The sequence below is a fragment of the Cynocephalus volans genome, chromosome 10 (genome assembly GCF_027409185.1).
Source record: "Cynocephalus volans isolate mCynVol1 chromosome 10, mCynVol1.pri, whole genome shotgun sequence".
In the NCBI taxonomy this organism is placed as follows: domain Eukaryota; kingdom Metazoa; phylum Chordata; class Mammalia; order Dermoptera; family Cynocephalidae; genus Cynocephalus; species Cynocephalus volans.
The window spans coordinates 102,595,878-102,622,295 of NC_084469.1; the positions used below are offsets into that span (position 1 = coordinate 102,595,878).

Consider the following 26,418-nt stretch of genomic DNA (forward strand, 5'->3'; position numbering starts at 1 on the left):
TAGACTCACACTTGCACATACACACACACACAAAGACACGTTCATACTATGTACAGGCAAAATGCTTGCACATGCACGTACATGTTTGCACAGACATATGCACACACAGAATCATAACTCAGAAACACGCCCTTACACACTTATGGGCACATTCCCAGACACATCGTATGCTTGTATTTACCCACACAGCTGCACGTAACACATGCACACATTTGCAAGGACCCACACTCCCCAGATGGTGGGGAGGGGAATATGGCTTCTGATTTCATCGGACCCCCATCTCCCTCCCCCCGAGATGGCAACAGCAAGAAGACTGCGTGATACGTCCACAAACTCATGCGCACGCGTGCAATCACACAGCACGCACAAACGCGTAGTCAGGATCATACAATGGCAGAAACACACTCAGATACATCCACATCCAAACACACTCAGGGACACACCCACACTCATTGAGATGCACCCTCACACACAGGAAGACACACTTGGACCCCCAGGCCAGCAACACATGAAACTTTCTCCTCACAGCCCCCATCACACACCCCCGTACACACACCAAAACACATGCATAGACAGACACACCAGGAAAGCCCAAATAATATCACTGACGTGAGAGACACACAGAAAGACACCGGTTCACACACGGGCTGCAAGTCTGAGAATACGGCCTCAAAGCTGTCACCTGTGTCAAGCCCAATACCACCCCCCCAGGGGCTGGACAAAGCCTGGGCACATTGGATGGACCACGCCGCCCTCGTCCCCCGCCCCCGCCTCACTGGCCTGCAACCTTTGGGAGCAAAATCCTCTTTCCCTCCGGTGAAGGGAGAGAAAGAAGCGGTGTGATGGCCATTTGGGGCTGAGCGGGGGGCAGGTGAAGTTGGGGCGCAGGAGAGGGAGCCCCACGCATCCCAGACCTACGTATTGGGAGGAGTCCCGCGAACAGATTGCAGAGGGGACGGGCGGCCAGAGGGGCGGGGGGGGGGCGGGGAGGGGCGTCCGCTCCTGTCCCCAGTCTGCTCAGCACGTGGTGCAGACAGGTAGTGGGGGAGGGAGACGCTGGGGGAGGCGGAGGCAGGGGGAGAAAAGGAGAGACCGACGAGAAGGGACACAAAGTCAGAGACGGCGCGGCAGACAGAGACAGCGAGACAGAAACAGAGAGACCCAGAGAAGCAAACCAGAGGGAAGAGGACAGAGGGACAGACGGAGCTACTCAGAGACACCGAGACACCACCAGGCAGAGACCCTGAGGGTGGACACCCCAAGACGCCCCCCACTCCCCCGAGGCAGGGTCCCTCCCGGGCCCCCAGATCTCACGCTCCCGGCCCGCCCCGCTCGGCCGGGACCCAGCTCGGTTCCGCAGCCCTCGCCGCCTCCGCCTCGGGCCGGAGCGAGCCTGGGACGCTGGTGGCCCTCGGACGCTGCTCAGGGATCACCATCATCATCAGTAATAACAACGATAGCAGGACTGCACGGCGCCGGGGCGGCCGGGGGTCCCGGGTCCCCTCCCGAGCCCTGGGAGGGCGCCCCCCGCCCCGGCGCGCCGGGCACTTGGGGAGCCCCCGGGGGGCTGCGGCGGCGGCGACGGCGACAGCGCGGGCACCACGCCCCCCCGGGAGCGTCCCCCCGCGCGGCGGCGGCCACTCACGATTTTCTCGGAGGCGCCCGCGCGGGACACGGTGCCGTTGAGTCCCACGAGCGAGGGCAGCGTCTGCGACATCCAGTTGGTGACCATGGCCATGGTGCTCAGCACGGCCCCGATCTTGAGCAGCGGCACCGACATCGCGCCCCCGCCTCATGCCCCGCCGCGCGTCCCTCCTCCGGCACGCCGCGGGGCGCTCGGTCCCTCGCCACCCAGCCGCCCCGGGGGCGCGACGCGAGCCGGGGGCCGGGGCCGGGGCCGGGGCCGGGGCCGGCCGGGGGGCGCGGGGACGCGGGCTGCGGCTCGGCGCGCCTCGCGGGCTCCGCTTATAAGGCGCCGGCTCGGCCCCCGCCCCCTCCCGCGCCTCCGCGCCGGGCACTTCCAGCCGCCCTGACGTCACGGCTCCCGCCCCGAGCCCGGCGGGGGCGGGGGGCGCCCAGACACACGGCCGCCCCCTCCCACGGCCTTGTCACCCCCCTCCCGGGACCGCCCGCCGGAGTAAGGGACACCCCCCCCGTGGCCTTCCCCACCCCCCACCCCACCGCCGCGGCATCCCCAGCCCCGCCCCCGGCGGTATTCCCGGGCCACCCCCCTCGCACTGTCCCTCTGGAACCCCCGCCGCTGGGGACAGGCGCCCCATCCCGACCACCCAAAGCTGGCGGAGGGCCGGAGTCGCAGCAAGTCCTCACCCACCTACTGGTAGGACAGGACCCCGACTCGCTCAAACCCCAGAGAGCGGGAAATAGGGGCGTGGGAGGCGACACCGTGCGCTCCCAAGAATCGCGCGACCCAGGGTCTCCTTTTCCTGGGAAGGGGCTTTCCCCGTACCAAGACCACTCTGGGGACCCCTCGGTCGTTTCGGGACGAGGGAAGCCCAGGGTGGCGTGGTCCGGAGCCGGTAGACGCAGTTACTTGAATGGAGGAGCGGTGACAGGGGTCACTTGGGCAGCAGGAGGATTTCCCATTGCATCAAAGGGCGGCACTGTAACGGGGACCGCTGGGACAGAGGACATGGCCTTTGGAGGCAAGTCCCAGGCGGGTCTAGACTCACAACTTGAACTTGTGGTGGGGGCGGGGAACTCACACTTCGGACCTCCCTCCAGACCCCGGGGACCGGCTCCGGGGCCCGCCCCGTTGGGGGAGGGGAAGCGCGGTGTCCTCACCCCGCTCCCCCCACGCACCAGCCGGTGGCCGCGGCCGCGGGGCCGCCGGGAGCAGCGCCAGGCGGGTTTCAATTTCCTCTGTTTTGCCTGCACTCACGCCCCCTCCTGGCGTCCCCGCATCACCTCGCGCCGCCGCCGCTGTCGCCCTCAGCCCGCGGCCGCCGCCGTCTGGAGGCGACGATGACTCAGGCCTTTCCCCGCGGCGGCTGCTGGCGGAGGGCTTGCCTAGGGAGGAGCGTCGAAACACGGGCGTGGAAATGGGGGTCTTGAACCTCCTGTTTTCCTGAGCTCGACAACACCGAGAGGCAGCTTCTGCCCACGTATGACCTCCAGCAATGACTTCTCTCTGCCTCAGTTTCCTCATCTGCAAAATGGGGTGGTTGTGAGGACCCGCGAACCTAATACGTGTAAAGGGCTCTGGCATCTTGAGAATCAACTGATTTATTGAGCATCTACTATGTCCCAGGCCCTTGAACAACAAACGAAAAATGCCTGCCTGAATGAACATTCTGTGGGGTAAGACAGACAAGAAACAGTGAAAAAAGTAAAATACATAGGGTATTAGGATGAAAGGGGAGACGGACTAAGAGAGTAAGTAAACTTTAAACAGCATAGTTGGGGAAGGTGACATTTAAGCAGAGACTTGAAGAATGTGAGGGAGAGAGCCATTTGGATATCTGGGGCAAGTATCCCCCCCCCCAAAAAAAAAAAAACGGAAACAGCAAGTGCAAACTCCCTGGGGCAGGAATGTTCAAGAAACAGGCCAGTGTGGTTGCAGCAGAATGAGCCAGGCGGAGAATCAGGGGAGATAATGCTTGTAAACGTTGCAGAGTGTCTAGGTCATGGTAACTTTTTCATAAATAGTAGCTACCATTATTATTATCTGCAACTGATAAATGATCCTAAAGAAAATAAGATGGGTCCTTGCCTACTTGTACTAAAGCTTGCATTTATGAGTGTTGAACACCTTGCAAATGGGCTTGCTAGCACTCACTGCAACCTCAAGAAAAGTACGGCGAGTGCGCTATTTACAGGCAAGAAAACTGGGCTCAGAGAGGAGAGGGGACCAGCTCAGGGTGACCCAGCAGGTAAGTAGGGTCCCAGGATTTGAACCCAGGTCTGTCTGATTTTAGACCACGAGATCGCTGGGCTCCAGGCCTCCTGGCTTAGACAATTTGGAACCCAATGATACTCTTTCTCGCCCACTCACCATTGGTGCTGTGGGAAGCTGCTCTAGCTCTGCACAGCCAAGCTCCTCCAAGGAGTGGTCCACACTCGCACCTGCACCTGCACCTGCTGTATTTACTTCCTCACCTCCCACCTTCTCCATACTTCTAAAACTCCCCTCGCCAAAGAAGCCAATGACCTTCCAATCTGCCAGTCCCACAGCTTCATGCCAGTCCTCATTCAATCACTCTCATGGTAGATTAGTCTCCATGGAGCATCCCTTCCTTTTGATAGTCATTTCTCCCTTGATTTCAGAGATGCCTTATCATTTCCCAGTTCTGCCCCCACCTCTCTGGCTGGGCTGTCACCGTCCCCTGCCTCCTTCCTAGATGTCTGTATCTCCCAAGGCTTTGTCCTAGGTCCCCTACCCCTCTCATCCTACACACCATGCTTGGACCATCACGCAAACTCCCAAGGTTTTGGTTCCATCTGGCACACTCCTACCTCAGGACCTTTGCACTTTCTGTCCCCTCTACCCAAAACACTATTACCACAGATGCCCGCACGGTTTGTTCCTTTACTTCATTTGCATCTCTGCTCTGTCATTATGTGGGTTAGAGCCATGCCATTCCCTTCCCCCAGAAAACTACATTTCCCAGGTTCCTTTGCACACTGACTTCCTGTTAGGTTCATCCAATGGGAGGCTCTGGAGGGAAATAGAAGGGTGGAGAGGAAGGGAGAAACCCCAATACTTGTCCTCTCTCTTTCTTCTTAGGGTGGGGGGTGTTTTCTGACTGTGGCTACACCCCTCTATGGTCCCAGATCCCACACAAGAGCGCCTTCCTCATCTCGCCACCCCTTTGCTGTCTCTCCAGCAACTTACTCCTGTGGTGTATTGCTGGGTTCCCTGATCATCCCATTGGCGTCTCAAGTCTTCCACCTCCCACTTAACCAATTCCTTGTATTAAATTCCTTCTCTTTAAAACACCTAGAGTGGCTTGTTTCCCTGAGCGATATGACCATTTTACCTGGAAGACCTTTCCTGACAACCTCATCTACAATCAGAGCCCCCAGCACTCTCTCCCCTTTCCCCTACTTTATTTATTTTTTACAGTATTTGTCACCATGTGACATTACACTGTACTTTTATTTGTTTATGGTCTGTTTCTCCACTAAACTGTCAGCTCCATATACTGTCACCAACATGTCTGTATTTTTTACAGCTGCATCTTCAGGTCCCAGAACAGTGCTTGGCACATAGTACATGCTCAAGAAATTGTATTTGATCGAATAACTAAATGGACCTATCACCTGAAACATATCTATAGCCCAGATCTCCACCTGGAGCTCAGACCCCTATGTTCACCTGCTTCTTGGACATTTCCACTTGTAAGTTTACCGGACTAATAGCACAGTACAACCACTAGAAGGGTCTCAATCTAAAATATAGATGGTACTAAGTATTGGTGAAGATGTAGAAAAAATGGAACCCACATACATTGCTAGTAGGAATATAAAATGTTGCAAGCATGTTGAGAAACAACTTAGCAGTTTCTTAAGAAGTTAAACAGAAACTTGCCATAAGACCCAACAATTATATCTACTGAAGAGAAATAAAAGCACATCGAAAGACTTGTTCATGAATATTCACAATAGCATTTTTATAATGAATAAAACAATCCAAATGCCCATCAACTATCCAATCCATCAACAATCCAAATGCCCATACAATGGAATGCCGTTCAGCAATAAAAAGGAATGAACTACTGATACATGCTGCAATGTAGATGAACCTCAAATGTATTCTGCTAAGTAAAAGAAGCCAGACACAAAAGGCAACATATGTTATGATTCCACTTACACAAAATGTCCAGAAAAGACAAATCAAATGGAGGCAGAAAGTAGATTAGAGACTGCCTGAAACTGGGGGTGGCAGTGGGAATGGAATGGAAATGGACAGGAGGGATCTTTTTGGTGGTGATGAAAATATCCTGAAACTGGCTTGAGGTGATGGTTGTACCATTCTGTAAATTTACTAAAAGTCATTGAATTGCACAATTAAACAGGTGGGTTTTATGGTGTGTAAATTATACCTCCATAAAGCAGTTAAAATGGGAAAAGCATTTTAAAGCAATTCTCTGCAAGCCCCCTCTTTGAGGTACACCGTGCTTGTACTAACATGAGAATAAGTGCCTCCTTAAATTTTGCACCCAAAGGCCCTTGCTTGCCTTGCCCAATCCTGGCCCTGATGTACCACCCACAGTCAGAAATTAGAAATTATTCCCTTTTTACCCTTCCTTCTCCCTCCCTACTCCTGTATCCAAACCAGCATCAAAGCCAGCTGATCCCGATGCAGAAATATCTCAAGAAGGTGTCTGCTCCTATCCATCACCATCACTTTGAGCATGGTGCTAGGGACTCACTGAGAGAAATATTTTTTCCCCTTAAAATTCCCAGGAGGAAAAAAATCTGTAACTGTCAGAATAAAATCAGTAATTGCTAAGCTTTATTGAGTACTTATCTGCTAGGCACCATATGCAGCAAGGTTCATGTAATAACTCATTTAACCCTCAGAATATCCCTATGCAGTAGACAGGACTATAATTCCCATTTTTAAAATGAGAAAATAGAGGCATAGAGATGCTAAGACACTTTCCCAGAGTCACCCAGGATTTGATCCTAGACAGTCAGGCTCCAGTGTCTATCTGGTGCTGGCACAATCTGATCTATTCACAGTGGGAAAGAATGCATGTTGATCCCTACCTCACATCATACACAAAAGTCAGTTCCAGATGGATTGTACATCTACATGTGAAAGATAAATAATAAAGCTTTTGGAAGAAAACATAGAATACATTTGTGCCTCAGTATCCATGGGGTATTTGTTCCAGGACCCCAACTGGTACCAAAATCCACAGATGCTCAAGTCCCTTATCTAAAATGGTGCAGTATTTGCATAGAAATTACACACATCCTCCTGCATAATTTAAGTAATCTCCAGATTACTTATAATACCTAACACAAAACAATGCAAATGCTATGTAAATAGTTGTTATACTGTATTTCTTTTGTATTATTTGTATTGTTGTATTGTTTTTTTGTTTCTGCTTTTGTGTTTTTGCAGCTGTCTGGAACAGGGATTCAACGCTGGACCTTGGTATTAGCAACACCATGCTCTAAACAACTCAGCTAAGAAGCCAGCCCTTCAAATATTTTTGATCTGTGGTTGGTTAAATCCACAGATGTAGAACCCACGGATACAGAATATCTTTGTCACTCTGGGATGGGCAAAGATTTCTAAAACAGGACACGAACAAGCACTAACCATGAGGGAAAAAAATTACAATTTGAACTACATTAAAATTAAGAAATTCCATTGATGAAAAGACACCATTAAGAGAATGAAAAATCAAGCCACAAAGTAGAAGATATTTGCAATACTTATGTCTGATAAAGAACTCATATCCTGATTTTATAGTTAGATAAAATATGTATATATGTTTATATAAAATCTGGATATATACACTCACATATTCCTATAAATCAATAAGAAAAAAGAAGACAGCCTAATAGAGAAGTGGGCAAAAGACTTAAGTGGACTTTTTTATTTTTAAAGATGGTCGGTAAGGGGATCTTAACCCTTGACTTGGTGTTGTCAGCACCACGCTCTCCAAGTGAGCTAACCAGCCATCCCTATATAGGGATCCAAACCCGTGGCCTTGGTGTTATTAGCACCGCACTCTCCCAAGTGAGCCATGGGCCGGCCCTTAAGCAGACATTTCACAAAACAAGATATTCAAGTTGTCAATAAACATGTTGAAAGGTCCTTAACATTATCAGTCATCAGGAAATGCAAATTAAACCCACACTGTGATAGCACTATACACCCATCAGAATGTCTAAAACGTAAAGAAAGACAAGCATGGGTGAGGTTGTGGAGCAACTGGAATGCTCCTACACTACTGGAGGAAGAGTCAACTGGAAGACTCTACGGAAGCCTTTGGAGCTTTGGAAGACAGTTCAGCCCTATCTCCCTTATGACTCAGCAATTCCACTTCTAGGTATATATGAGGGTACTTCCGAAAGTTCATGGAAAGATGTGCATTATTTTTCAATTCTATTTTTCCACTAACTTTTTGAAGTACCCTCGTATCATTGAGCTTCATTATTCACAGATTCCATATTGGCAAATTCACCTACTCACTACAATTTATTTATACTCTAAGGTCAGTAGGGCTAGGGCTTTTGTGGTATTTATGGACATGCACAGGGTGGCAAAATATTGAGTCCGCTGATGACCACGTTCCCAGCTAAGGTCAAACAAGGGATGCTCTGCTTTCTTGTTTCACCTCTCACCACATAAACAAGGGTCGTTTTCACAGTCTCTTTGTTCCAAATTCTTCACATCTTTGTGCTTTTGGTTGGTAACTTCACTGCCTTAAATGGCCCCAATGCATAGTGCTGAAGTGCTGTCTAGTGTCCCTAAGTACAAGAAGGCTGTGATGTGCCTTATAGACAAAATGCATGTGTTAGGTAAGCTTTATTCAGGCATGAGTTACAGTTCTACTGGCCACGAGTTCAATGTTAATGAATCAAATATATACACGGGGTCTTCAAAAAGCTCATGGGAAGATTAGTATTATCTTTCAATTCCATTTTCCCACAAACTTTTTGAAGTACCTTTCTGAAGGTGTTTATATACACATGGTGTTTTTAAATAGAAACACACATAAAACTAAATTATGTTGACAAAATGTGGCCAGAGGCTTTCTGACAGAAAATATAACGTGTTGGCACATGCTGTAGATTGGATGTCCCCCCAAATTCACTGAGGCTTAATCCCCACTGTAACTGTGGAGGGTGGGAAATCCTATTGTGGTAATTGAAAGGTGGGCCCTTGAAGAGGTGATTAGATTGTGAGGACCACGTTACAGTGAATGGATTAATCCATTTGATGGTTTAATGGTGGTCCTGGGAATGGTCAGAGGGTTTTAAAAGGAGGAGTGAGAAGTCAGCTCTGTGTTCTGCCATTCTGGCCATGTGAAGCCCTGCATTGCTGTACAGTCACCTCACCAAATGTGTTCCCTGAACTTTGGACTTCCCAGCCTCTGAAATCATAAGCAAATAAATATTGTTTCTTTACAAATTACCCAGTTATGGGTATTTCTATTATAAGCAACAAAAACGGGCTAACATAGCAAGGATGTGGAAAAACTGGAACTCTTGTGCACTGTTGGTAGGAATGTAAAATAGTGCAGATGCTGTGGAAAACAGCATGCAGCCTCCTTAAAAACTTAAACACAGAGTCACCATATGATCTAGCATTTCCACTTCTGTTTAGATACACAAAAGAATTGAAAGCAGGGTCTCAAAGAGATATGTGCACAACCACGTGCACAGCAGCGTGATTCACACTAGCCCAAGGGTGAAATCACCTCACAGATGGATGAATGCATAAACAAAATGTGGTAAGTCCGTACAATCAAATATTTGTCAGCTTTAAAAAGGAAGGAAATTCTGACACATGCTACAACATGAATGAACCTTAAGGACATTACGCTCAGTGAAATAAACCAGGACAAATATGATTCCACTTAAATGAGGTCGCTGGGGTAGTCACACACAGAGACAGAAAGTAGAATGGTGGGTGCCAGGGACTGGGGGAGGGGGTGGGGGTTAGTGCTTAATAAGAATAGAGTTTCCATTTTGCAAGATAAGAAGAGTTCCAGAGATTGGTTGAACAACAGTGTAACCTACATAATATTACTGAACTGTAAACTTAAAAGTGGTTAAAATGGTAAATTTTATATTATGGGCGTTTTACCAGAATTAATTTTTTTTTTTGACCGGTAATGGGACCGCAACCCTCGGCATGGTGGTGTCTGCACCACGCTCAGCCAGTGAGCGCACTGGCCATCCCTATATAGGATCCGAACCTGCGGCCTTGGTGCTACCAGCACCGCACTCTCCTGAGTGAGCCACGGGGCCGGCCCAGAATTAAATTTTATAAATTTAAAAATCTTCTATTTTAAAACCACAATGAGATATTATCTCACTCCAGTTAGAGTGGCTATTATCAGCAGGACAAAAAATAGCAAATGCGGGCAAGGATGTGGAGAAAAAGGAACTATCCTGCTTTGCTGGTGGGACTGTAAATGGTACAGCCACTGTGGAAAACAGTATGGAGGCTCCTCAGAGAACTAGCAGCAGATCTGTCCTATGACCCAGCTATCTCACTACCGGGTACATACCCAAAGGAAATGAAATCATTTTATCAAAAGGCACCTGCACTCCCATGTTCATTGCAGCGTTATTTACAACAGCCAAGAGATGGAATCAACCTAAATGCCCATCAATGGATGAATGAATAAAACAAATGTGATATATACACACAATGGAATACTACTCGGCTATTAAAAAAATGATATCCTGTTATTTGCAGCAACATGGGTGGAACTGGAAACCATCATGTTAAGTGAAGTCAATCAGGCACAAAAAGACACATACCGCATGATCTCACTCATATGTGGAAGCTAAAAAAAAAGAAAGAAAGTGGTTCTCATAGAAGTAGAGAGTAGAATAATGGTTGCAAGAGGCTGAGGTGGGGAGCTGGGTGGGAAGGAGAAGTGGTGGACTAATGGGTACGAAACCATGCTATCTACACTAAGTGAGTCATTGCACAGTATATGCATGTACTGAAATAACACACTGTACCCCACAAATAGTCACAAGTAAATGTTAAAGTATTTTGAATAAAAAAAGAATTAATGTATTTAAACACACTCACACACAAAACCCCTTCTACGAGTCCATATCTCCAGCTCGATAAATTTTAAAATCCTTAACTCAGCCTTCAAGGCCTTCACAATCAGATGACAACCTACCTGTCCAAGTTCATCTCCATGTCACCTCCTCATGGGCACCATGCACACTCCACTCTACTTCCCAGTTCCAGAACCCACCATGGGCTTCTCGGTCTTATTAGCTTGGCCAACGACCTTTTCCTACATGGAATGTCCACCCTCCAATCTTTGCTCACTCACCCTTCCAGGCCCAACCCAACTGTCTCCTCCTCCAGGAAGCCCACTTGCCTCTTGACATTTTGCTCATTGCCCATGGCATCTGTCTCCCCCACTTGGAGACTGAGAGCCACTCCACAGTGGGCCATGTCACATCCCTCCACGTCCCCAGTGCCTCGCTCAGTGTCTTTCTTATAGGAATGATTAGAGAAATTAGGAATAGAAAGAATCCAGCTCATCATGTAATCACCATCATTTTTCTTGAGAATAACCAGTACCCTTCCAGGGCCTAAAAGGGGAGAAGCTATTTGCCATTTCATTCAATGGCCTCAGCTGACTTTGGTTTTTGGTTCCTTTCTTTCTTTTTTGGCGGCTGGCCGGTACAGGGATCCAAACCCTTGACTTTGGTGTTATAGCACCGCACTCTAACCAACTGAGCTAACTGGCCAGCCCTGGTTTCTTTCTTGTTGGGCAGGGATACCTGTCTTCTTATCTGCAAAGCAGTGTTTAGATGCCAGCTGCCCAGGAGAGTTAGAATCATGCGTAAGGAGCAAGCAGGCACTGAGAGCTTACTGGGGTTCCCAGGAGCAAGGCAAGTAAGCTTTTGCATACAGACTTCATGGAATCTATTCTGACTACTCTCTGCTATTTTCTGGTTTCTTCTTGGCTCATGGCTGAGCTTTGAATGGATAAAGTTGTGAGACAGACTGGGTTTCCACCCTGGGGGAAAGGGAGAAGACAAGAGTTCTCTAAAAGTGGGACCAAAATCTCCTGCTCCTGTCACAACATCCTTCTTCCCAGCACAGCCACTCTCACTTCTGCAGAGAAGTTAAATCTTCCAACCCACCCCAATTTGAGAGTGCAAATGGCCACCCAGCCTTGGTATGTGCGATAAGGCTCAGAACAGAACACAGCTCTCAATGGATGCTTTCTAAACAAATACATGAATGCACGAGTAAATAAAAACAGCGATTTACTGCCTCCCAGGCACTGACCCTAAATTCTGGAGGTACAAAATTATTGCCAAAATGAGCTGCTGGGCTCATAAGAAATCCACATATAAAAGCTGGCTGGTTAGCTCAGTTGGTTAGAGTGTGGTGTTATAACACCAAGGTCAAGAGTTCAGATCACCAGACCATCCAGCCACTAAAAAAAAAAAAAAGAAAAAGAAATCCACACAACCCACATGGACACAGAGTCACCGTGTACACACCCCCCCAGGTATGGTTATGGTACAGGCATGTCCCTGCACCCAGCTTGACCAATGCCAAGTACATGGTCCCTGAACATGTGCAGTCACTGAACAGACGCATACACACGTGACACTACAGACACACTCCTATGGGGACAGGCTTCGAGTGAGATGAGTCGTGAAAATGCAGAGTGGGATCCTGTCTTTATTTAAAGATTTGACACAGTTCGCTGTAAATTTTTTGCATTAATTTTGATTTTTCTTAAAATTTTGCATGAAAATATTATTTATCTTGGTTACTGAGTTTTGTGGCATCCCCTTAAATTTTTCTCCTGAGGCGAGTCGCTTACTTAACTGACGCTGGCCTGGGTACAAACGCACACACACGCACGCACACACACGCATACACAAGCACACACCTGCATACCTTCCCTGCTGTCACACGGACACACACAGTCCCTGCACAAACCTCATTCTACCAGTAGGTGTCGTCCCAGCTCCTTAATCTTAGGCCCAGTCCTAACGTGCTCTTCCCTACATTTAACTCTCTTGGGTTCTGTAAGATTTCCTTTTACTTCTCTTCACCTGGGACATTTACATGTTCTAAAGGAACCCCGGGAGAACAGCGTCTTAACCCTAAATAGCGATGCCCTATAATGGTGGAATTTCAGGCACAAGTGGAGAAGATGGGTTTTCTCCATATCTCTGATCCAGGAGCTAGTGTTCCCCTGACCCTCTCCTTGGTACAAGAATCCTGCAGCTTGAGAAAAAGACTGTGTGTGTGTGAGGGGGTCCATCCATTCATCCACTCAAACGGTATTTGTGGAGCACCTAGTGTGTGCTAGGCTCTGTTCTTGGCACTAGAGAGACAATGAAGATCACAGGACCCCGATGAGCTGCTGCTCTAGTGGGAAAACAAAGAATGAATAGATGAATCGTGGAAAGATAGTGACAAGGGCTAGAAAGAAACACAACAGAGTAAGAGCTTAGAAATTGGCAGCAGGGAGGCTATTTTCTTTTCTTTTCTTTTATAAAAAGATGACCAGTAAGGGGATCTTAACCCTTGACTTGGTGTTGTCAGCACCACACTCTCCCAAGTGAGCTAACCGGCCATCCCTATATGGGATCCGAACCCGTGGCCCTGGTGTTGTCAGCACCACACTATCCCGAGTGAGCCACGGGCCAGCCCCTAAGGGAGGCTATTTTCGATGTCTGGTCTTGTGACATTTAAGCAGAAAGAAGAGAGGGAGGGAGTCACCTGGGGGAACAGTGTCCCAGGCAGAGGGAATGGCAGGTGCAAAGGCCCTGAGGCATGTGATCCAAACAGAACTATCTCCCTTCCACCCTGTGAGGACCCCAAAAAAGAGTTGACCCCAAACCAGATAGTGCCAAAGATGTAGCTAGATCTTAGGGAGGATTTCCCAGTGGTCAGAAAGAGGGCACCTTTCCCACAGAAAAGATGGTGGGGCTTGGAGCTGTCAAGCCTTCTGGTAGCTCCATGTCACTCACAGGCCAGAGCCCAGGACGTCTGGGACAGACCCTGGATGAATGGACGATGCCTCTGACAGGTCCTACTTTCTTGCTCTCCGGGTCAAATCCCAACTCCTCCCCACAGCCCACAAGTTCCTATGTGGTCTCGCCTCTCCCGGCTTCTCTGGCCTCAGCTCCCTTCAACTTCCCTGTCACTCACTCCTCTCCAGCCACACGGCCCTACTCACTGCTCCTCAGACACACCAAGCTCGTTCCCACCTCAGGGCCTTGTCACTTGCTATCCCTCTTGCCTTGAATGCTGTTCCCCTGGATACCCACAAGGCTCCCTCTCTCACCTCCTTCGGGTGTCGCCTCCAGTGCCACCTCCTTAGAGACATCTTCCCTGACCACACTTGCTCAAATAGCCTCCACCCGCCACCATCGCTGTTTAATCCCCTTGACCCTATTTATTAATTCTTCATGTCACCTGCATTGCATTACATATGCATTTAGTTGTTGACATTGCCTTATATATTCTGTTCTTGTCTGTCTCCTCTGCCAGAAGATCAGCTCCAGGAGAGCCAGGATTTGACGACTTGGTTCATGGCTGTATCCCCAGGGCTTAATTATATCTGGTGACTGAATGATTTCTAGGAAGGATCCCTGTTGGAATCCAGCGCCCATCAGGGACCGAGGAGGGGATCTCTGGGAAGCGACGGATGGGCCAAAGCATCCTCTCTCCAGACCCCTCCCTTCCTTGAGGCACCAGGCTGGATGGGCCAGCTGGGGGTTGAGACTGTTTTGCGAACACACAGAGGCACTGTCACCAGACCTGCCCCCACTGATTATCCCATTTTAGCCTCGCCCCCACCGACTATCCCACTTTAGCCCCGCCCCTACCTGCCATTTAGCTCCGCCTTCACTGGCCTCTGTTTAGCACCCCCCCCCCCCGGGCAGTCCCGTTTGGCCCCGCCCCCACGGGAGACACAGGTTAGCCCCGCCCCCACCGAGTATCCCACTTTAGCCCCGCCCCTACCTGCCACTTAGCTCCGCCTTCACTGGCCTCTGTTTAGCCCCACCCCCAGGCAGTCCCGTTTGGCCCCGCCCCCACGGGAGACACAGGCTAGCCCCGCCCCCAGCAACTCCCTCCCAGCCCCCGGGTCTGTAGCCCCTTCTCTCAGAAGCTCTCTGGCACCCCAGCCAACCTTGGGAGAGGACAGGAAGCCCAGGTTCCTCAGGGCTAGCACGGGTGGAGGAGGATGCCCAGGTGGTGGTTCCAACATCCTTCTTGGAAACCAAATTCAACTGCATTCCCGGTTCCGTTTTTCCAGCAGTTTCTCAAGCGTGTGCCTCTTTCGATCTCTCGTTTCTCTCCCGTGTCTCTCGTTGCTTCTCTCTGGCTCGCATATCAATTGAGCACCTGCTGTGTGCGGCCTGATGCCAGGCGCTGGGCACACTCCCTATCCCGCCCAGTGCATGGGTACTGCGATGGGGGGAGGGAGGGGCGAGGGAGGGAACCCCCCAAGCTCTCCTTGTGGCCTGGAAATCCTTCTATCAAAAGTCTAATCTCGATCCCTCCCAATGCCCCCTCACGGTGGGTGCAAGCGTCTGATTCCTTTCTTCTGTTGATCAGAAAAGGGAAGATGCCCAGACTGTTTTCCCCTCTGCCTTTCTCCTTAAAAACCCTGCCTAGAGATATCTACACAGGCACTGTCCACACCTATAGAGTAGATTATTTAATAAGAGGGTAAGCATGTGGGCTCAGGAGCCAGACTGACTCGGTTCAATCTTATCTCTGCCACTCCCGAGCTGTCTGAGCTTGAGCAAGTGAATTAGCTTTTCCGTGCCTCAGTTTCCCCATCTATAAAATGAGGGTCATAATAGCACCCACTGGTAGAAGGCTGAGAGGGTTAAATGGCTTAGTTCATGCTGTATGCTTGAAACAGCGCCCCGCACATAATAAGCACTTAGTGGATGTTCTCTGTTATTATAATTATTATTTTATGATTTTTGATCCCAGCTTACCTCTGAGCTCCTACAGAGGCGAGAACCTTGGGTGCTCCTACCCCCAAGATGGAAGAAGAACGAGGCTTCCCAATAGCTGGAGAAAGCTTGGACCCCCCACATTCTGCAAGGCCCCCCAAACCTGCCCAAGAGATGGAGTTCTATGGGAAGGGAGACCTGCTTCTGCAAAAGCATGAATGGGGTGTGTAAGGCGCCAACACACACACGTGTGCACGGATGTACGTGTTTGCACACACAGACCTCACCCTCCGCATCCCCTTTTAGAGTGATTAACTTAGGGCACGGAATGGCACATGGTCACCTCGAAGGTGTCACACAGCCACACACCTGGCCACCCATGTTTTTTACGACACCCAGGCATTTGGACACAGTCATGGGGACACTGTCACACACAGTCCTTGACACATCTAAATACCACTAGGATTAACACAGTTCTCACTCGTTGCAGTCACACGTAGACACACACAACTCCCACGACAGCCTCATGAGCCTTGCACTGTCACACCAACCCTCGGGTCACAGCCACCCTCTGTCACACACAGACTCTTCCTCATGTACAAACACTCCCGATCACACCCCAACTCGCGCACAGTTAGACAAACACACAAACAGCCACACACACAAACTCCCCTCAGTCACACCCAGTCACGACACAAAGACACACGTTTACCCTGCACACCCCCAGCACCTCATACACGTCCCCGTCAGTCACTCACATGTGAGTCCCGCCCTACCACACACTGGGGGTGCAGGCGAGGAGTGGGGGGCTTCAGAGCTGGGCACCTCGGCCATGATGGGGAAGGGAAGGGTAAGCGACACCCCAAAGCCCCTGAAGTTTCCCCCCAACCCCGCTCAGCTCCAGTGGGTGTGGGCTCCAGGTCACGGAGGGGTTGAGAACCCCGAATCCAGAGTCAGGTGCCGCCCCAAACCATTTCAGTTTGGGGGCGGATTTGAAGCCCCCCCCTATTTTTCCCCCAAGCCAGGGTGGATGTCCCGGCCCCTCCCCCGCTGCGACCCCCGCCCCTCGCCGGCCCTGCAGCTCCGGGGGGCTCGCGCAGCCCCAAACCTCTTTTCTCGGGAAGCCTCTGGGCCCCCCTCCCCTCCAGGAGCCCCCCGCGGCCGCACCTGCCCGCCGGGCCCCTACCTGTCCGGCGAGGCCTGAGCACAGCAGCGGCAGCAGCAGCAGCGGCGGGACCGTGAGCGGCCACATGACGCGCCCCCGGCCCGGCGTCCCGTCCCCCCGCCCGCCCTAGCGGCGTCTCGGCGCGGGGACCGCCACCAGGCGCGACCCCGCCCGCCCGGCCGGGGCGACCCTCCGCCGCCGCCTCCCCCGCCTCGCTGGCGGCCGGGATTCCGCCCCACCCCCGCCCCTCGCTCGCTGGGAGTCTTTGTTGCGGGCTCCGCCCCCCGCCCCGCCCCCAGCTCGTCTTCGGGCACCCACTGAGCGGGGTCGGGGGGCGGGGAAGGGGGGAGCCGGCACTGGGGAGGGGCGCTGGGGACGTCACCGGGCACCCTCACCCCCCACCCACCCCCCACCCCCCACCCCCCGGCCATTCTGGGAGCTGATCGCAGAGAGGAGGGAGGGGGCGTCCGTCACGTGTTTGTAAATTTCACCCTCCCCGGCTCTTTCCCATGTTGAAGGAGGAGGTGGGAGGGGGATCAATTGGGAGAGGGCGGACTAGCAGGAAGGCCTGGTAGCAAAGAAGAGAAATTATGAGGTCCCCTCCTTAAAGAACTCAAGAATCAACAGAGAAACTGAGGCAGAGCTTGTGAAATTAGAAGTTGGGGGAGGGGTCCATGCTGGGACAAGTGGGGTAGGCTGAGAAGGATACTAGGATTGAGGAATAAAAACGGGGGGCAGGAGACCGGCAAGCAGACAAGAGGCCAATGGGGACGGTCAGCAGGGTGGGCTTGGCCTCCAAAAGGGGCATCTCATTTTTCACTCTCTGGGCACCCACTGCCCACTAGTCCTCCTGCTAGAAGCCTCGCCTCCCCCGCCACACCTGGGACAATCTCTCCTGGCTCCAGTTTCAATGGCCCAAGATGAGAGACCAGATCCCCTAGAGAATCAAAAAATTAACGCTGCCTCCACGGGAATCCATTTGCATATGAAGGGCGTCCTTGTCTGGCCTGCTTTCTTTTGGGAAGCTCTCCAGCCTCTCTCTGCCTCTCACCTCTCCATCGGTTTCCCCAGTCACCTTCCCTCTCCACAGCCCCTCAATGGTTTGGGGGGAGGCGCGGGGAAAGTCAGATTATGGAGGAATTGGCCATAAAATATGGGGGGCGAGGAAGCCTGTCATTTTCCTGACCCTACTGTGTGATAACATGTTACTGATGGTTTTGTCAGGGCAAGGAGGAAGAGCTTGGTGGCCAACAGACCTGGGTTAGACCCTGATTCTGTCATTTTGTTGCTATGTGACGTTAGGCAAAGAGCTTTCCCTCTCTTAGAAGAAAAAACTCCGTTTCCTCACAGTTTTGGGGAGACTTCTGTGACTCATGAGTGAATAGAGGACCTAGCCATGCTCAATCTCTGGAGTGCATTACCACAAAGGAGTTGGGGACACTGGCCATGGGATGTGGGCACAAAACAGTCTGAGCCTGGGAAGTTTCTCATCCATTCTTCCACCTCCTTTTCTTAAATGGGAAATGGTCCTTTGCTGACTCGGCCAAGCCTGAAGAAGGCATAGGGCAGAAGGAAGATGTTGGTTGGTGGGACCCACAAGCTCTTGACCAAGAGTGGGGGCCCTTGTGAGTGTAGTGTTTCAGGACCATGAACAGTGTCCTCCTTGGGCTCTGGTCACTGAGATGGTCACTGTCATGGTCAAGCTATGGCCTGTGTTGTATGGTTGGACTTTGGTCAATATACTCTCAGATACATTTCTCACCTTTCACCTGCTCCCCTCTGTATCAGGGGAGATGGCCCCTGCAGACTACGTTTCCCAGGTTCCCTTGAGCCCTACAAACTACATTTCCCAGGCTCCCTTGCATCTGGTTAGGCTCAACCAAGGGGAGGTCTGGAGGGAGATTGGAAGGTGGGAGGCAAGAAGAAGAGTGTTTCTCCCTCTTTGTCCATGTTGGGTGTCTCTAGCAGTGGTTATTGTGTCTCCTCTGTGGTCTCCGCCCACTTAGGTAGTCCTCACCATGGTTCAACTCCTGCTAGGGGACTGCATCTCCTGGCCTCTGGTAACTACCTCCTCTCTTTACAGTTTCAGCCCTTGGGAAGATGGCAGCTTGCTACCCAGAGTTGATTCACCTTCTCCAATTTGCTCTTAAAGCCTATCTCAAACGTCTATGACTAATTCACCATAAAATTCCCTCTGTTGAACTGCCTGGCTTGGGCTCTGTTTTTTTGACTGGACCCTAGCCAATACATTCAAGGCCATGGTGGTGACCACTGCTGTGGTTAGTGGCAATCTCAGTGTCCTGATCATGCTGTGGTCAGTGTCCTGTTGTACTGTGATCTGTGCTGCCATTAGCATCCTGGTTCTCCTGGGGTCAGTATTGTGGTCACTGGTCATTCCTGGTTGTGTTGTGATCAGTGTGGTGACCAGTACTGTGGTCAGTTTCCTGGCTTCACTGAGCTCAGTATCACAATCACTATTCTGGTTGTTCTGTGGTCATTGTCCTGAGCTTGCTTTGGACAGCGAACTGGCCATGCTGTGGTCAAAAGTATGATCAGATCATACTGTGGTCAGGGTTATATTCAGTGTCCTGGTTGCACTGTTGTCAGCACTGTGGTCACTGCTATGATGAGTGAGATGTCTACAGAACAGTATTCAGAATTGTGGACCATCACTGAAGAGAGAGCAGGATCAGCTTCTTGAGGACCTCAAATGGCAAAACTGATGAAGCAGGTGGCTCAGAGATCTGGCACTGGGCAAAGGTCACTCTTCACAACATGTGAGAAGCAAGGTGGAGGGACATTGGATCTCTCCATGTGGCCCTTGGATTTTCCTAATTGGTGCTTGGGTAACCATTGGCTCTGCTCTGCTGTGACCCCCTCATGTGTCCGGCCAGAGGAGGACACAGTCCAGGCCTTTGTCTCCCCACACCCTGCACAGGTCCTGAGACAGAGAAGATAATGAAGAAGAATTTAATGAGTGAATGAATCTATGCCATGCATGTCTACACATTACTTTGCTCTTGCTAATTCCTCTATATATTATTCAGGGCTCCTTTGGTAGCATTTGGCAGAAACTCAACTTAAACTGCAAGAAGGAAAAAAGAATATCTATTGGCTCACATAACTGAAAAAAGAAAAAACCCAGGGGTAATGGAATTCAGGCATGCTGGGCCCAGGGGATCTGTTATATCACCAAGATTCTGTCTCTCTCCATTTCTCATTTCTGCTTTCCTCTGTGAGAGATTCCCTTTTAGACAAGACTTGACCAAGATGGTTCCCAGAAGCTTCTATCTTCCAAGTTCAGCAACATCAGCAAAAAGAGGGCTTGCAAAATAATGACTCTCACAGTCCATCCCAAGTCATGTTCCTATCCTGAATCAGTCACTTGTTCAAAGAAATCGATTATGTGGCTTGGCGAGACCTTGCTCACATCTCACCCCTGCTGGAGCTAGAGAATGGAGTTAGCCTCACTCAACCTGTATTGAACAGGAAGTGGGGGTCAGGGGGAATATGGAACTTTGACCATTAAAAAAGAGGGAAAGGATACCATACAAATAAAACCAAAAGATGGTGAGTTGGCTCTTGGCACCATCCCAGCTTCCTAGTGTGTGTCCCTCTATTGCAGAGCCTGCAAAGCTAGAAACTATGCTTCAGACTCCCTTGCAGCTAGACTTCTGTCTTCCAGTTAAGTTCTGCCAATTAGAAGTATGAGAAGTGGGCAGTGAAAGTGTGTGGAAGTCATCTTCCTGCTGTGTTGGTAGAGGCAGCTGCCAAGCATAGTCATGGAAACACTGGGTTTTCCTGCAGGGATGTTCCTGTTTCTAGTCTCCAGCATCATCACGTTTTGTTGAGGGGCAGTTACAGTAACAATGGTGGCAGCTTCCAAATCTGTAAATTGCAACAATGGTGTTGTATTCTTTTTAAAAAAACAACTTTATTGAGATATAATTCACATGCCATTCAACTCACCCTTTCAAGTGTACAAGTCAATGTTTCTGGCATATTATATTATTAACTTTAAGTTGTAATAAGACATATATAACATAAAATTTGCCATTTTAAACATTTTTAAGTGGCCTTAATTACTTTTGCCATGTTGTGCAACCATCACCATTATTTTCAGAACTTTTTCATCACCCCAAACAGAAAATCTGTAACCATTAAGCAATAGCTCCCCATTTTCCCTCCTCCCAGCACCTGGTAACCTCTAACCTACTTTCTGTCTCTATGGATTTGCCTATTCTAGATGCTTCATATCAGTGGAATCATACAATATTTGTCCTTTGTATCTGGCTTCTTTCACTTAGCATAATGTCCTCAAGGTTTATCCATGTTGCAGCAGGCATCAGAACTTTGTTCCTTTTCAAGGCTGAATGATATTCCATTGTATGGATCTGCCACGTTTTGTTTATGCATTATAATGATGCATTCTTGAAGTCAACCATTCCCAGTGGGTGGTTGTGTGAGTAGGAGGTTAAATTATAATGCCTTCCAAATTGAGAAGGTACTTTCAGACCAAAGAAGGAAGCAGGCAGGTTCATTCAGAGATTTACAAAGATATTTATTAATGGGGATGACTTACACACAGGAAAGCTGTATGCAGTAATGAATCAGACATCAGCAGACAAGAGCTCTCTCTCTGCATTTAGGCAAAGTTTACATAGCAAAAGCTCCTGTTACTAAGAATAACTTTAAGGAAACATTTGAGGGTTCAGATCCCCATACTATCCAGCCACCAAAAACAAAAAAAAAAAGAAAGAAAGAAAAAGAAAAGAAAAGAAAAGAAAAGGGAAACATCATAAGAAAAATAAGTAAATAACATTATTCACCAGGTATCTTGTGATTCACAAGGTAGGGGGTGAGCATTCAGATCACCAATGCCATCTACTCTTATAAATCATTCATTCTCTGAAACCTATGTTTCTTTTACCACTTGCCTAAAGGTTAAGATATAATTTGTCTGTGAAACAAAGGAATGAAGTTAAACAGAAGTCAACATGGCAGGCAGGGCACAACATGGCATTGGTTTTGTTCACCCTCTAAGCTGATTCCCCACTTTCCTGCTAACAACAGAGGCAGAAGCTCCTGATTGGGCCAATTCAGAGGCAATGTTCTGTGGAAAGTCATTCTATAGGCTTAACCTAGAATCTCATCTTCCAGACTTCCAACAGTTCTGTAAGCACCAAGTTCCTTGGTTTTAATTCTTGTTTCCTGCCACTAAACCCTAATTGATATGTGCTTTAGATGCTTATTCACCTTCTGTGTCTGGGGAGAACCTTGTCATTCATGAAGCCCTAATACCCCATGCTATGTGTGATTACCTACTCAGCCCTCCCTTCCAGACCCTTCTGGAAACATCTCTTGAATAACAACTGTGCCTACTCGTTGAGCTCTGTCTTAGTCTGTTTTCTGTTGCTATCACTGAATACCTGAGACTGCGTAAGTTACAAAGAAAATAAATTTATTTCTTACAGTTCTGGAGGCTGAGAAGTCCAAGGTTGAGGACTGCATCTGGAGAAGGCCTTCTTGCTGGTGGCAAACACAGGATATCACATGGCAAGGGGGCTGAGCATGCTACCTTGGGTCCCTCTTCCTGTTCTTATAAAGACACCAGTCCCACTCCCATGATAACCCATTAATCAATTAATCCACTAATCCATGAATAAATTAATCCCCTCATGAGGGCAGAGCCCAACCACCTCTTAAAAACCCCACATTTCAATACTGCCACATTGAGGATTAAGTTTTAACTTGAATTTCAGAGGGGACAAATATTGAAACCATAGCAAGCTCCAACTAAGCACTCACCACTGGGCTAAGTCCTCTTCATGCATTTCTTCCTTGAATTCTTACAACAACCCTGTGAGGTAGGGATTATTATCTCCAATTTAAGAATGAAAAGTTTGAGGCTCAGAGAGGTTAGGTAACTTGTCCAAGGTCACTCAGCTTTAAAGGGCAGACATAGGATTCAAACCCATCTGACTCAAATCTAACCTATTGACCTATTGGCCTCCTTAGCATTATACTGTGGTTATTTGCTGTATCTTTCCTTCCCCATAAAACCCACATAGGCAATTGAAGCTCGATCCTGCTGGGGACCCCTGGGAGACAGAAAAGAACTTGCACCTCAAAGTTGTTGTCCCACCAGAGGGGGAGAAAAGTGGAGTTTCATTCTCTGGGTCCTGCCTGTCATTGGGGGAAGGCTGCTCCCAGGGGTATCAGCAGCTCAGCATCTCTGGCTTGACCTGCATGTGAGTCAAGTCAGCCCTCAGGCTGGAGGAAGTGTGCACAGAACAGGCACAGGCCCAGGCACCACTTTTCAGGCAGGGAAATTGAGGCTTAGGGAAGTTAAGAGTCCTGACCATGACTACACAGAAGATGTAAGGCAGAGCTAGGACAGAAATGTGACTCCTGTCTGACTGACTCCGGGCTCAAGGTTCTCTGTGCTGTGGCTACAGGGGAATACCTGGGTGTTCACACAGCCTGGTGGCACCCAGGTGAGCTGAGCATCATATCTACCCCTCCCAGCCCCCTGCACCTCCACAGTGATTATGCTGGGTGCCCACCAGGTCCAGGCCTCCCAATCCCACCCCTCCAAGTGCTCACACAGAAAGAAGCACAGACTCTCTTCCCTGTCCTGGAAGAGGCACCTGAGGGAGACTTGGGTTCAACCCTCAGGGGTCCCCCAAAACTGTTCCTTCTGTTCCATTGGCATTTGTCATTCTCCACTGCTGGCACCCTTGGGGCTCCCTTCCCTCCAGGCATGTTACACACGCACATACATACAGAACGCCACAGTTGTGGGAATGGGAATTTGGCCCCTGGTTACCTCAAGCAAACTGACACACAAACATACAGCACAAGCACACAGTCAGCCAGGGACAACACACCCAGATACACGGCCCGGGCAAAACAGCCCATGGAAACATACACCCAGCATCAGATCATGGAAGAACAGTCAGAGGCAAATCAGTCAGTCGCCCAAGAACAGGCACTCACCAATACGGCTGCCTCAGCACACACAGATCCAGGACCCAGGGCACTGTTTATGCAAAAAATACACAAAACCCACAATTAAGACAGCTCACACACAGATCCCCAGTGCAGACATGTTGTTCACACATCAACACGCCATGTACCCGCAATATAGTCACGCAAAAACTTACACAACACAAGCACACAATTGACACACAGAGAGATTCATAAGACACATAGTTAATACACGAACACACCCACGAACCCGCAACATAGTCACGCAAAACAGGCAGACAGTGCACACACAAACACACTCTTGCACAGATACACAATAGAGGCACACAGTTTGTATGAAACACACAAACCCACAATCCAGACACATGGTCACACCTACAACACAGAGTGCAGGCAGAGGGTTCACACAAAAACAGACCCGCAGGGAGGCACGGCACAGACGCCCTCTGACACTCGAAGCCTAGGCCAGGGCAGCGTGGGAACGAGGCTTCGAGAAGGGGATGAGGTAGACGGAATGACTCAGGGGGCCTCTCTGGGGGAGCAGGAGGAGGGAAAGAGGGTGGTGGGCAGGTGTCCAGCACATGTGGTTTCCATGAGGGGCCTGGGAATTGAGGGATGAGCTGGCGGGACAAGGAGAACCAGTAACGCTTCCCAGTCCTGCCAAAGCAGGAAGAAGTGAAGCCCCGATCTGAGGTTATGCGGCCGGAACTTGGCTCAAAACCATAGCAGCTCCTACCACAGAGTGGTCTACCCCAAGCCAGGCCCAGCTGGGGCAAGTTTTGACCCTCGCCCCCCCCCCACACACAATAGCCCTGGGAAGAGTTCTCTAGGAGAAAAAAGTGGAGCTCAGAAAGGTTAAGCTACTTGCCTGAAGTCACACAGCTAGGAGGTGGTAGAGCTGGGATTTGAGCCCAGGTCTCCATGCAGCCCCCATCCCCACCCTGAGGTAGATGCAAGGATCCCTCCATTTGATCCACAGGTAGAGACTGAGCGCTCACTCCAGGTCCAGCCTGCACTGGATTTGAGGCTTCGAACAAGGCAGCCCCCATTCTCAAAGAACTTAGTGCATGCCCAAGTAGGGAGGGTTCTCTGAGCATGTTTGGGGGGCCCTGATCTAGCCTGGGGTGGTCGGTATCAGGGAATGACACTCGAGCTGAAACCTGAAGGATGAGTAGGAGCTGGCAGGGCAAGCTGGGCAGAGAGAAGACCCTGAGGTCTGCAGGCGTAGGGGCTAGGTCACCTGGTGAGAAATGGTGACAGGTGAGGCCAGAGTCACCAGACAGAAGGACTTGATCTTGGGGCCAACAGGGAGCCTTGGGAGAGTGGAGAGTAGGAACATAGTGGAGTTTGGGTGACAAGCACAAAGTCCACACCCAGGACAGCCAAAGATGTGCTTCCCCCGTAACCCAGAATTTCCATTCTCAGCAATTCATACACCCTGGAGACACTTATCTGCATGCACAAAAGACATACACCAGGATGTTTAAACAGAAACACAATGGGAAACATCGAAAAGTTCATGAGTAGGAGAATAAATGCACAACTGCACCAGTAAGGCCACCTGCTGCAGTTCAAAAGACAGGGTTAGAAATGCTTGTATCCACACGGAGAAGATGTAAGAAACTCCAGTCGAGCTAACAAAGAAAGTTGTAAAAGAATGTGTTCCATATTGTACCGGTTAGTTTATGTGTTTTTTACCATGATTAAAAATAAAACAAGAAATATACCAAGGGGGGAGGGGTGCCTCTCGGGCTTGATCTGTTCTTCCCTCTGCCCCACCTCTCCTGACTCCGCAGCATCTCTACTGTCACCTTTAGGGCTCAGGCCCATCCTCTCAAAAGGAAGTCTCTGGTGTCTGGGGCACTGGACACAAGGCCACTTGTCTGCCTTTGTCGGGGGATGGTGCCTTTTTGCATGACCAGGTGCGGGTTGTTGTGGGTCTGCCAGGCATGTGCCTGCTCATGAATCTGGCTTTGCCAGTGCCTCTGCCATGACTGTGGGACATCCACATGGCTCCCCCCCTTCTATGTATTAGCCTCTGCTTCTGGATGCCTCCTCCAGGAAGCCTTCCCTGACCACCCTGTCTCAAAGATCAAATCCGCCCCTCTTCCCTGCTTTATTTTTTTATAGCACCAGCTGATATATTATATATGTATTTGCTTACAGTCTTTCAACCGCACAAAAGTGTTAATTCCACCACAGCAGGGATCTCTGTTTTGTTCATGTCTGTATCCTCAGAACCTACAACAGTGCCTGGAGCATAGAAGGTGCCCAATAAATATTTGTTATTGGTGGCCACCTGTTAAGGGGATTTGAATCCATGACCCCGGTGTTACAAAGCTGTGTTCTAACCAACTGAGCTAACCTGCCAGCCCAATAAATATTTGTTGAGTGAATGAATGGTGTGGGGAGACAGGACCTCTGATACATCCATGAGCAAGTTTAACTGGACATATGTATGTATCTTGATGTGTTGGTGGCATGTCTGTCTTTGTGGGGCTCTGTCTATCTTCGTGCATGCATGCCTAGCATGTGCCAGGCCCCAGGACGCAGTTCTGAGTGTGACAGTGGGGGTCTCTGTCCAAGTGTGACTGCATATCCGAGTGTGCATTTGTGAACATGATTGTGTG

The 26,418-nt window shown here is 49.8% G+C and overlaps 1 protein-coding gene across 1 annotated transcript in view; it reads right to left on the minus strand.

Annotated features, from left to right (window-relative positions):
- Window positions 1-1,780, minus strand: part of OLFM2 (olfactomedin 2) — a 43,644-nt gene extending 41,864 nt beyond the window's left edge. The window contains exon 1 of the mRNA XM_063112586.1: window positions 1,646-1,780. Within this exon, the coding sequence (XP_062968656.1) occupies window positions 1,646-1,780 (135 nt within the window). The remainder of the gene's footprint in view (window positions 1-1,645) is intronic.
- Between the last annotated feature and the right edge of the window lie 24,638 nt (window positions 1,781-26,418).